The sequence below is a fragment of the Saimiri boliviensis genome, chromosome 6, assembly GCF_048565385.1.
Source record: "Saimiri boliviensis isolate mSaiBol1 chromosome 6, mSaiBol1.pri, whole genome shotgun sequence".
Classification (NCBI taxonomy): domain Eukaryota; kingdom Metazoa; phylum Chordata; class Mammalia; order Primates; family Cebidae; genus Saimiri; species Saimiri boliviensis.
Genome location: NC_133454.1, coordinates 93,674,973 through 93,687,731, shown reverse-complemented (window position 1 = coordinate 93,687,731; position 12,759 = coordinate 93,674,973). Strand labels below are relative to the sequence as shown.

The following is a 12,759-nucleotide window of genomic DNA, read 5'->3' as shown; positions in this document are numbered from 1 at the left end:
TGAAAGTAAAAGTTAGAGCTAATTCTGCACTTTGAAAATTTAGTGTCTAGGTGTGGTGACTCATGCCTGTAATCCCAACACTTTACGAGGCTGAGGAAGGCAGATCACTTGAGGTCAGGAGTTCGACACCAGCCTGGCCAACATGGCTAAAACCCATCTCTACTAAAAATACAAAACAATTAGCTGGGCAATCCACTGCAAGACGGTAGTCCCAGCTTCTCAGGAAGCTGAGGCAGGATAATTGCTTGAACTTGAGAGGCAGAGGTTGCAGTGAGCCAAGATCATGCCACTGCACTCTAACCTGGGTGACAGAGCAAGACTCTGTCTCAAAAAAAAAAAAAAAAAAAAAAAAAAAAGAAAAGTAAAGAAAATTTAATATGATTCCCTACTTCATCCTTACCTTGAGGTATCTTGAATGAGTCTCAGGAAACAAATCAATTATAATAAAAAAAAAAAAAAACACAAAAACACACACACACATACAAAACCCACAGACCACCATAGATGAAAGTAAGGAATAAATATCTGCCCCTTCTCTTCCATTATACCCGTCTCTTCCATGTCTGTCTACTCACTAATTCAAGATAATTATGTTTTCCATTATGTTTTCCAAAACAAGTTTACATTTTAAAAAAATTTTTATTTATTTATTTATTTATTTGAGACGGAGTTTTGCTCTTGTTACCCAGGCTGGAGTGCAATGGCACGATCTCAGCTCACTGCAACCTCTGCCTCCTGGGTTCAGGCAATTCTCCTGCCTCAGCTTCCTGAGTAGCTGGGATTACAGGCACACACCACCATGCCCAGCTGTTTTTTTTGTATTTTTAGTAGAGATGGGGTTTCACCATGTTGACCAGAATGGTCTTGATCTCTTGACCTCATGATCCACCTGCCTTGGCCTCCCAAAGTGCTGGGATTACAGGCTTGAGCCACCACGCCTGGCAACAAGTTTAAAAAAATTTGGGGTTTTATTTGGTTCTTAATTGACACATAATTGTACGTATTTATCAGGTGCAATGTAATTATCAAATCTGCATAATTAGCTTATCTGTCATCTCAAACAGTTGATATTTCATTGTGGTGAGAACATTCAAAATTGTCTTTTCTAACTATTTTGATATATATAACACATTATTGCTGAATACAGTGATCCTACTATGCAATAAGACACCAGAACTTATTTCTACTAACTTTACCTTGTACCTGTTGACCAATCTTTTTCAATCTTCTTCTAACCCTCTACTTTCTCTAGATTCTGATAACCACTATTCTCCTCACTTCTTTTCGATCAACTTTTGTAGATACCTCATATGAGTGACATCATGCAGTGTTTGTCCTGTCCTTAGCTAATTTCACTTAACACAATGTCCTTTAGCTTCACCCATGTTTGCACAAATAACAGGATTTCATTCTTTTTAATGGCTGAATAGTATTTCATTGTTCATGTATAAACACCCTTTTATCCATTCATCTATAAATAAACATGTTGATCCCATATCATAGCTATTGTGACAGTGCTGCAATGAACACGAGTGTGCAGACGTTTCTTCAATATATTGATTTCATTTCCTTTGGATATATACCAACTAGTTACATTGTTGGATCATATGGTAGTTCTATTTTTAATTTTTTGAGAAACTTTCATTGTTGTTCATAATGCCTGCACTAACTGAAGTCCCACCACTAGTGTATAACAGTTTTTTCTCCACATCCTTGCCAGCATTCCTTGCTTCTCTTTTTGAGACTAGTCATTTTAACTGAGGTGAGTTGATATCTTATCAAAGCTTCAATTTGCATTTTCCTGATGATCAGTGATATTGAGGATATCTTTTATGTACCTATTGGCTATTTGTATATCTTCTTCTGAGAAGTGTCTCTGCAAATATTTTGCCTATTTTATTGTATTACTTATTTGCTACTTAATTATTTGAGTTTCTTACATATTTTCAATATGAACCCCTTAAACATAGACTGTTTTAATACTAGTGTCCATCAAGTATTTCCAACTATGTAATTCTTTAAAAAGTCATGAACATTATTGAACTCATACTCTTATTTAAAAATTTTGGCCAGGCACAGTTTCTCACACCTGTAATCCCAGCATTTTGGGAGGCCAAGGCCGGCGAATCACCTGAAGTCAGGAGTTCAAGACCAACCTGGCCAACATGGCGAAACCCCATCTCCACTAAAAATATAAAAATTAGCCAGGCGTAGTGGTGCATGCCTGTAGTCCCAGCTAATTGGGAGGCTGAGGCAGAAGAATCATTTGAAGCCAGGAGGCTGAGGTTGCAGTGAGCTGAGATTGTACCATTACACTCCAGTCTGGGTGACAGAATGAGACCTTGTCTCCAAAAAAGAAAAAAAAAATTTCAACTACTTAAAGATGCTTGTCCCAGTACCTGATTTGCCTAATATTTCATAGACTTACATGTTATTGTACTCATTCTTGAGCCTGTCTTATATCTCAGACCATTACAGACAAACTGATTTTCTTAGGGATAAAATAAATAAAATTCAAAATTATTGAATTGATAATGGAGAAGGTTGTTTTGAAAGTGAAAGTCAGGATAAATTTTGAACTTTGAAGTACACAAGATTGACTACATAATGAGACAGTTGCCATATGTATGGAAGTTGAGAAGGGAGGCTGAATTTCTCATTTGTTTCCTTCTTTTGATGTATTTTCTGGTGCAAAATTGTTTATTTTTTACAACCATACAATATTCAAACACAAAATGCAAAATAAACATTGAAAGCACAAGGATGTGTTAAAATAAAATGGAGGTAAGACCTGAAGAATCTTTGAGCAAACAAAGCCAGTTAGGCTTTATAAGTGACTTTATCTTTGCTTGATTTGCAAACATGAAAACTTGAGGTGAGCCATTTTAAATAAATGCCTATATTAAAGAAAAACAGGGCTTAGCTTAACCAAACAGAAGAAACAAACTTGTAATTTTATAACTAGAGATTTTCCAATGGGATAGACCAAATATAGCAACTAACTATAACCCACCAGACACTTTCTTTGCTTTACTTCCGTTGTAGTCATATAAAAACCTTCCACTGTATTTCCTCAGTGAAGCTCCTGAACCACTTCTAGTTCAGAAAAGCCCAATTCAGGCATTGCTGTTTGCTCAAATAAACTCTTTGAAAATAGTACTGTGTGTCAGCTAACCTTTTTAACAGAAGGATTATACAAGAGAGATTAGAACTAGAGACATAGATTACAAAGTTACCTGAAAACTGGTGATATATCAATTGTAAGTCCAATTTTGCATGTGGGAAATCTTATATTCTACAAATTACATACTAAAAATACAAATTCTGGAGGGAAGATGGGATTGGGGAAGACCACTTACTATCTAACATTGTTACCATAACTTCAAAAAAACCAGTAACAGGCCAGGTGTGGTGGCCCACACCTGTAATTCTAGCACTCTGGGAGGCTGAGGTGGGTGGATCACATCTGAGGTCAGGAGTTCAAAACCAGCCTGGTCAACACGGTGATACCCCATCTCTACTAAAAATATAGAAATTAGCTGGGTATGGTGGCACATGCCTGTACTTCCAGCTACTCAGGAGGCTGAGGCAGGATGATTAATTGAACCCTCGAGGTGAAGGCTGCAGAGATCACACCACTGCACTCTAGCTTGGGTGACAGAGTGAGATTCTGTCTCAAAAAAAAAAAATTGATTAAGGAAAATAATAACAAAACTAATAAAAGTGTAAGTACAATATTTTTAGCATTTATCTCAGACAGCATAGGGTCATTTGACTCTTTGCACCTTTATACTCAGGATTTAGTGTTCTTCCTTTGGGAAGCAGATCCTGGAGAGAATTGACTTCTAATGAAGCACACAAAATTAAAATTTGATGCAGATTTTTCATTAATCTCTTCTTTTAATGAAGAAGAAAAATCTTAACATAAACTTCTGTATTTAAGCTTAGCCAGCAAAAAACATAAGAGTTTTAATGCAGTAACTATCACCACAAGCACTAAAAGGAAGCCCTTCTGTACATTTTCAATTCTTTTCTTAAGTTTTTGTATTTATAAAAAATTTCTTTAAAATTTGAAAAGGCTTTTGCCTGACTGCTTCAAAATGCAACATATTGGAAAGAAAAACGAAATGATTTTTAAAGCTTTGTGGACATTATTTTACTACTTGTTAAATGCTAATATGATCATTGATGCAAGGAAATACACACTGTGGCAGCATAGATTTGACTTGAATGTCCCATAAAAAAGAATATAAAGAGAAAAGCAGAGAGCCAAAAACTGAGACTTAAGAGACCACGTAAATCACAATAGAGCTTTTATAAGTCATAACAGTACAATTCAGAAGTTACAAGTGGCGCCCATGAGAAGATACCGGCAGCTGTGGAGATAGATGAAATAGAAGTGCTTGAAATACTCTGATTGGCAGGGCACTGTGGTTTACACCTGTAATCCCAGCATTTTAGGAGGCTGAGGTGAGTGGATCTCTTGAGCCCAAGAATGCAAGACCCCCCTGGGCAACATAGAGAAACTAATTCTCTACAAAAAGTACAAAAATTATTGCATGCTGTCTATCTCATTTCTTAACATATGTGGTCAATAAATGTGGTACATCACATAAGCAGAATTAAAAAAAAATATGGTTATCTCAATAGTTGCAGAAAAAGCATTTGATAAAATCCAGCATCCCTTTATGATAAAAACTCTTAACAAAATCAGCATAGGAGGGACTTCACCTTCATTTTTTGGGACTTCCCCAATTCCCTCAGCCAAAAGTAACCATTCAAAGGACTTCAAACTTCTTCCAGAAATTTATTTGTATCTGTTTTATCGCCATCACCACTGTATTTTGGTTAATCCACTTAGCTGTTTTTTTTCTTATGCCTGGACTAAAAATCTTCCAAGCAGTGCCCATATAACTTCACTACAGTGTATACACCAATTGTTTTGTTAAATAAATCTGCTTCATCTCTATATCCATACTGATTATTTGCTAAAAATTAAATTAATATGAAGGAGTAAAATTGAAAATCTTGAATTGCAAATATGTGTTCATTATTAGGTTTTGTAAAAAGACGAAACCTTTTGGTTATGGATTTTTCATTTCATAAGTTCTCAATAGTATTAAAGTGAATAGTAGCAAATGTAATTACAAACTTACATTTAGTAGATCTTATTTCTGTAGAGGTGTATTTCTTTCTGAATTATTCTAGCCTTTGTAGTTGCCAAAGTACAATTTCACTATAAAAACAACCTCTAAAGACAAAGTATTTTCCTACTTGCTACAAATAATTCACAGTTTTGCATTTATTTATTTATTTATTTATTTATTTGGTAGAGATGGAATCTTACTATGTTGCTCAGGCTGACCTGGAACTCTTGGTCTTAAGAAGCTCTGCTGTCTTGGCCTCCCAAAGCACTGGGATTGTAGGTATGAGCCAGCCAAGCAGGTTTTTGTTATTGCTGTTGCTGTTTTAATTTTTTTTTTAATTTATCTTTCATAGAGACAGGGTCTTGCTCTGTCACCCAGGCTGAAATGTAGTGATGTGATCACAGCTCACTGCAACCTCAACCTCTCAGGCTCAAGCAATCCTCCTGCCTTAGCCTCCTAAGAAGCTGGGACAACACATGTGCCACCAATCCCAGCTAAGTTTTTTTGTTAATAGAGATGAGGTTTTACCATGTTGTCCAGGCTGGTCTCAAACTCCTGGGCTCAACCTGTCCTCCTGCCTCAGCCTCCCTAAGTGCTGGGCTTATAGTTGTGAGCCACTGTGCCCAGTCTAATAGATTTTTTGAAAGAACGTTTTTTTTCCTTAGTTGAATTCTAGATTTTAAGAAGTTATCTAAAATTAAATGTGAACTGATGCTACTTATATAAAGATAACAACTTGAAATTCTCTTATGATCATACAACTGGGTTCATATTACTGTTTGTGTGTGTGTGCATATATAAATGTACTCTCTATCCTATTTTAAAATGGACTCTAATCTTGTTTTAAATGTTTTCCTTGTTTTAAACGGTACACGAGAACTTTTTGATTTGAGTAATCTGGCTTTCTCACTGAGCCTTAAATGATCCCAACAAACAAATATTATCTATTACACCCAGTATTCCAATAACTCCAGTCTGCTGATATGTTTCCATCATAATCAGGAAGTCTAGAAAAACTGAGCCTCAGGAGAAAGATTATCAAGTTCACCCATCATGCTTTCTTGAGAAGACTCAGAAGATAATTAGGAATAAATAAAATTAAAATATATTATAATCACAAGAAACATTTAAAATGATTCTTACTGTTTTCTATTGTACTTTTCCTCTACATTTGAAAAATTATTTTAATGTCATAGTCAGATATTGATTCCAAATAGTCATACCAAGTCATTTATAAAGTCTTTTAACTTTTATATCAAGTAGAAAGTCAATTAAGAAAAATAAAGTTTGTTTGTTGTGTAAATGTCTTAATAAATAAAAAAAGAAGGAAGGAAGGGATGGAGAGAAGGAGAAAAAAGAAGAAAGGAAAAAAGAAAAGAAGAAAAGGAGGGAATTAGGTCAAAAAAGAGGAAGGTAGGGAGAGCAGAAGGGAAAAAAGAAGGAAAAAAGGAAGTAAGCAAGCAAGATTGATTAATAACAGCTATGAAGATTGACTAAAGATTCGAAATAAACCATAATTAGTGAGATTGATCAAGAAAGACTTATCGTGAATTAGTCAAGGCTCAATGGTCTTAACTAATTGCATTTAATAAAAAGGAAATTAAAAGGTGAAAATAGGTAATGGAGAAATTACAGAAAATAAAGTAGCTGTATAACAAGATAAATAAATCAGAAGAGAAAAATGCATGCAGTATTTAATAGGATTCTTACATTTAAAAGGCTACCATGAAAATGATTACAACTTGTTTATATTTAAATTTACATTATCTTGAGATTATCCTTAAACATATTTTTCATTCTAGATTGGCCCTTTTTAGCATGCAGTCAATATCTATCTAACTTTCTTCTTCAGTGCCTGTAATGTCATTTTTTAAACAAATATGTAAATTTGTTAAATGAAAATTGATTTTTAATAGCACCTAAGCAAAATACAATTAGAAAGAAAAATGAATTAGATAACTTTATTTCAAATATATGTAATATTTGTAAATTATCAAATATATATAAATATAAGGATTAACCACTTTTTGAAATTCTTAGCCTAACAGTTTCTCTGTATTAGCCTATAATTGAAAGTCAAATTTGCATGTGTTTAATACTTTAAACTGTGGCAAATTTATATGTTCACTTATGTGCATTTTTTGGTTTATGTAAAATGTCTCTAAGATATAATAAATCTTACCTCATTCTGGAGGTCTCGGATCATTTTGCTCTTTCTTTCAACTTCAGTCTTTAAAAAATTAATCTGAAAATGAATAGACTATTATGTAGATACATTTCAAACTCATTACCATGACTTTCATAATTTTTTCATTATTTTGAGAAATAATTATTTATTGACAAATATTGAAAAAGATCTAATAATTACACCGTTCCTTAATCAAAACCTTCATTACTAAATTCATACATATATTCATTGATTATATAAAATATTCTTTTTTTCATTTAACAAACTATTTTTTTTTTTAAATTGAGAAACCCTACACTTTATGACTACAATTCTCTTACCCGGATAAACCTCATTTCCTTTTGAAAGTGTGGTTCCTTTGAGAAAAACAAAAAAAAAAGAAAAATTTGACTCTAGAGTTGAGCCTAGGAATCTCTCTTTCTAAAACACTCCAGGTAATTATGGCCTTTGGCCAAGTTTCAGAGCAATTGCATAATAGTATCACTTACCTAAAAACTATGGGACATTAAGAATAGGCTACTGAAGACATCATGATGTTTCCTTCTGAACACAATATCATCAGGACCTGTCACCTTATGCCACTTATTCTAACTGTGTCTCCTAAAAATAGTATTATCTGCCCTGAGTATAGAAAGTGGTCCAGACTTGTACAGAATTTATAGTCTTTATAATTGCTGAGAGTACACTAGTCGCTGAGACTTTCAAGTCACTGAGGGTTACCTATAATAAGAAAATAATTGTATGGTAGTGGACGAAATATCCAATTTATAGTTTTCTTGTAGTCACATTTTGTTTTTTTGAGACACAGTCTCGCTCTGTCTCCGGGTGCCAGGCTGGAGAGCGGTGGTGCAATCTTGGCTCACTGCAACCTCCACCTCCCGGGCTCAAGCAATTTTCCTGCCTCAGCCTCCTGAGTAGCTGGGACTGCAGGCATGTGTCACCACACTCAGCTAATTTTTGTATTTTAGCAGAGACAGGGTTTCACTATGTTGGCCAGGATGGTCTTGATCTCTGAACCTCATGATCCACCCACAAGGTAAACTTAATTTTTCTAATATACTTAATTCAATATATTCAAATTATCATTTGGTCATGTAATAGATTATTCATGATATAATTTACATTCTTTTGTGTTATATTTCTTTAGATTCCAATGTGTGTTTTACACTTATAGTATATCTCAGTTTGGATAAGCATATTTCTAATGCTTAATAGCCTCATGCATTGAACACTATAGTCTTAGAAGTTTCCTAAAATGATAAAAGATACTCATGATCGAGATGATCTCTGAAGATAGACTGAGTTATCGGATTGGAAATCAAATTTAGGAGGAAGGTTAATTTTTACCATATACACAACTATAAGAAATATTTAGTTCCGAAACATTTCAAACATGAAGAACAAGAAGAAATTAGCAAAACGCCTATGGGACTAACCCTAAACATTAAACAGATATAAATGTTTTGTCCAATTTTCTTCAGACCTTTTTATAAATAATATATTATTTATTTTAATTTACTTATTATTAAAGCTTCAGCTAACTTCCTTTCTTCCTGTCTTCCCACTCAAGGTAACCACTATACAGAAGTTACGTATTTGCCTCGTGCATATTTTATACATTTTTTAAATTGCATATGCTCTTATAAAAAATAAATACTATATGTTATGTTAAAGTTTGGCTAAATTATGAGAAACTCAACTTTATGAGATTTACTCATGTTTATTTTATGTAAAACCAATTAATTTTTGTAGCTAGTGAATTTGTTATGGTAGTAACCACATTTGAAGGTAAACAATTACTAAATTAATCAAAATGAAGACTAAGGTACTGTAATTGAAATATCCCTAAAGACAGTGCTTTAAATGATTTTTCTCTCAGAGAGCAGTATACAGGTGTCTGCAGCCTGGAGCCCAGAGGTAAGTGGACCACAGCTTGGGTGCAGCTCTGGCATTAGCAAACATCCTTTTAATGATTTTTCCATTATCATCATTTCCAGTTACTGGATATGTCTTGGGTCTGTGTTCCCACCCTAATCTCATGTTGAAATGTAATCCTTAATACTGGAAGTGGGGCTTGGTGGCAGGTGATTGGATCATGGGGTGGTTTCAAATGGTTTACCACCATCCTAGTGTTGTTCTTGTAATAGAGTTATTGTGAGATATGGTTGTTTAAAAGTGTGTAGAACCTCTCCCACTTCTCTTTCTTCCTCCTGCTCTGGCCATGTGAAGATGCATGCTCCAGCTTTGCCTTCTATCATGAGTGAAAGCTCCCTGAGGCCTCCCCAGCCATGCTTTCTGTACAGCCTGTGGAACCATGAATCAATTAAACCTTTTTTGTTTATACATTACCCAGTCTCAGGTATTTCTTTATAACAATGCAAAAACAGACTAATATACAGGAAATGAAAAGTCTAGGGTAAAGAATAACTGAATAATTCTAACTTTAAAATAAAATCTGGGCCATTGAATTTCCCTTGGGAGATCTGAACTGGTAACCTCCAGAGAAAACTGGCTAGTTCTCAGCTAAGGAAGATTCCTCAGATTAAGGAAGTCATAAGGTACCATTAAGGCTGTGATAAGTCAAGTGTTGCATAAATAATATGCAGAGGAAGTCAGTTGTCACAGAAATAGAAAGAACCAGTCAAGTGGAAAGCTAGCTGAGTCATTTAACTTGAGGACTATAAGAATGAAAATCCATGGATTCCCTTTCTGACATCTTCAAGAGTTGCAGTAGTTCCAGCGTTACCTAACAGCTTCATCACATCTGACTCCTGGGCTTGGCTTTCCATAGTGTCCATCAGAAGTCTTACAACTCCTATTAATACTTTTTCCTTTCAGGCCTATATAGGTGTCCAGGCATTACCATTTCCTCAGTCATTGCTCAAAACCCAAACCAGACCATTTTTATGGCAAAAGAAGACAATACACAAAGAGCAGCTTGAAAATTAATGTGTCTAATATTTTAGCCATATTAATTTTCTAAGTAAGCTTGAATTTTGAAGATACCAACAGTAACCCCCAAACACTAGTCCTCATTGTTCCAATAGGTAGATAGTTCAAGTTGATTGAAAAGCCAAGCTATCACCACTGTAACTCAAAAGTAAAATTCTAAGTCCTCCTAACCAACTGAATGGACTCCTCCACTCAACTAGAAGCATTTGAAAGTTAACGTGAAACAAGTTCAGGCCATGGTGGGAATTTAACATTAAAACAGAGACCATAAGATAACCTATTTGCTCTTAAATCTGCTACCTGGAGGCTTCTACATAATAAAATCCTTGGTCTCATAACACAACCACTTATCTTAACCAAGACATTCCCTACTACTGATTCCAGGTCTTAGATAACCAATTGCCAATCAGAAAGTCTTTGCCAATTGCCAATCAGAAAATCTTTGAAATCATCTATGACCTGGAAGCTGTACATCCTTCCACCCTACTGGCTCCCACCCCTTCAAGTTGTCCTGCCTTTCTAGACTGAACCAATGTACATCTTATATGTATTCACTGATGTCTTCTGTCTCCCTAAAACATATAAAACCAAGCTGTAGCCTGACTACCATGGGCACATGTTCTTAGGTCCTCCTGAGGCTGTGTCATGGGCATGTTTCCTTAACCTTGGCAAAACAAGCTTTGAAATTGATTGAGATCTGTCTCAGATACTTTTTGATTTACACCAAGTAGAACCTGACCCCGTTCAAAATTAAGCATTTATTCAGAGTAACAGTGTATCCCCTGCAAAATAGCGTTTACATCCTTCTCTACAAAAGCACTTTATTGGCCCCAGAAAATTTTGCTTTGTATAGATTTGTCTTTAGTTATGTCTTGAACTACTAAAAGCCATATTATTTATGTTAATAACCTGTTCTTTTACTGATACTATTATTTACCCCAAATCCTCATATATTGGTACTGCTCATGTTGTTCATAGTTAACAATTAACTTTAATTAAAGTATAATGAAAATACATTACGATGTCAAGACTAGAATTATTAAATGTTAAACAAGGACAGAAAAACTTAATACAATACTTAAATATTGAAGACATAAAATATATTTTGAACATTTAAAAAGCATTAGCATTTTAGGCCATTTGTTTAGAATCCCAACAGATTTTAACATCACTGAAACAATAAGCATTCTTATAGATAGTTATGAAATAATTATCAGAAAAAGAAAATACATTGTATTTACTGTGAATAAGATTAAAAGAACATAGCAATTCTTTATTTTTAATGAGATTCAAAGCTTGAAGCTAACCCTTGCTTTAGACTAATTATGTCTCAGGACAAGTTAAGCCATAAAAATTAACAAGAATAGGGAAATGCATTCAATGATCATTAAAATCTTTAATTATTCTGGTCACACCTGAGGGCTCATTCTTCAATGCTGCTAGAGTTTTTCCTTAAGGTCACAGTTTTCTGGAGTGGCTCACAGAGCTCAAGGAAACATCTGCAGTTACCGGTTCATTATAAAGGCAATTAAAACATGTAGAGAAGAGATGGGTAACGTGAGGTATAGGAGAAGGGGCATGGAGCTTCCATGACATTCCTGGGTATGCAATCCTCCAGGAACATCTGCATGCTCACCTATCTTGATGCTCTACAATTGATAGTTTTAAACTATTAGTATATAGAGATTAATCTCCAACAAACTGCCTATACTTTTTTTACCACACCCAGGAAGTTTACAGAAATGTTATACAAATAAAATATGTACAATACATAAATGAGGTTCTATAAATTCAAAAATATTAACAGCACATGTTATTAAACTCTATTTTAATAAAATTAAAAATAATTTTTATAAGTGATAAAATAATGTCTTGTTTAAAAATATTTTCTAGGCCATGCACGGTGGTTCACATCTGTAAACCCAACATTTTGGGAGGCCTAGGTGGGCTGATCATCTGAGGTCAGGAGTTCGAGACCAGCCTGACCAAGATGGAGAAACCCCATCTTTACTAAAAATACAAAATTAGCTGGGTGTGGTAGCACATGCTTGTAATATCAACTATCTGGGAAGCTGAGGCAGGAGAATCGCTTGAACCCAGGAGGCGGAGGTTGTGGTGAGCTGAGATTGTGCCATTGCACTCCAGCCTGGGAAATAAGAGTGAAATTCTGTCTCAAAAAAATTTTTTTTCCTAATAATAATTGCATTAATGAGAAATAATCAAACATATTGTTATATTTCGCACTTAATAATAATGAAAATCAAAGCTGTCAAAGTAATACTTAGTGGATAATTAATAGCTTTAAATGCATTTTCAGGTAAATGAAAGATAAATTACACTAATTCAAGAAGTTGGTTAACAAGCAAAAGGTCAAACTCGGTCTTCTAAGGAAAGAGAATTATAAAGACAAAAACAATAAACTATGAAAGAAACAAAAATCCCCTAAATCCTTAGTTTTTTGAAAAGATTATG

The 12,759-nt window shown here is 34.5% G+C and overlaps 1 protein-coding gene across 3 annotated transcripts in view; it reads right to left on the bottom strand.

The window, feature by feature from the left end:
* The window catches only part of LUZP2 (leucine zipper protein 2), a 584,575-nt gene that overhangs the window by 299,878 nt on the left and 271,938 nt on the right, over positions 1–12,759 (bottom strand). For 2 of the 3 annotated variants that reach the window (XM_074401251.1, XM_010330380.3), the window contains exon 5: positions 7,330–7,392. The exons of the other annotated variant lie outside the window; for it this stretch is intronic. In XM_074401251.1, coding sequence (XP_074257352.1) covers positions 7,330–7,392 — 63 coding nt within the window. The remainder of the gene's footprint in view (positions 1–7,329; positions 7,393–12,759) is intronic. 3 annotated transcript variants of the gene reach the window in all.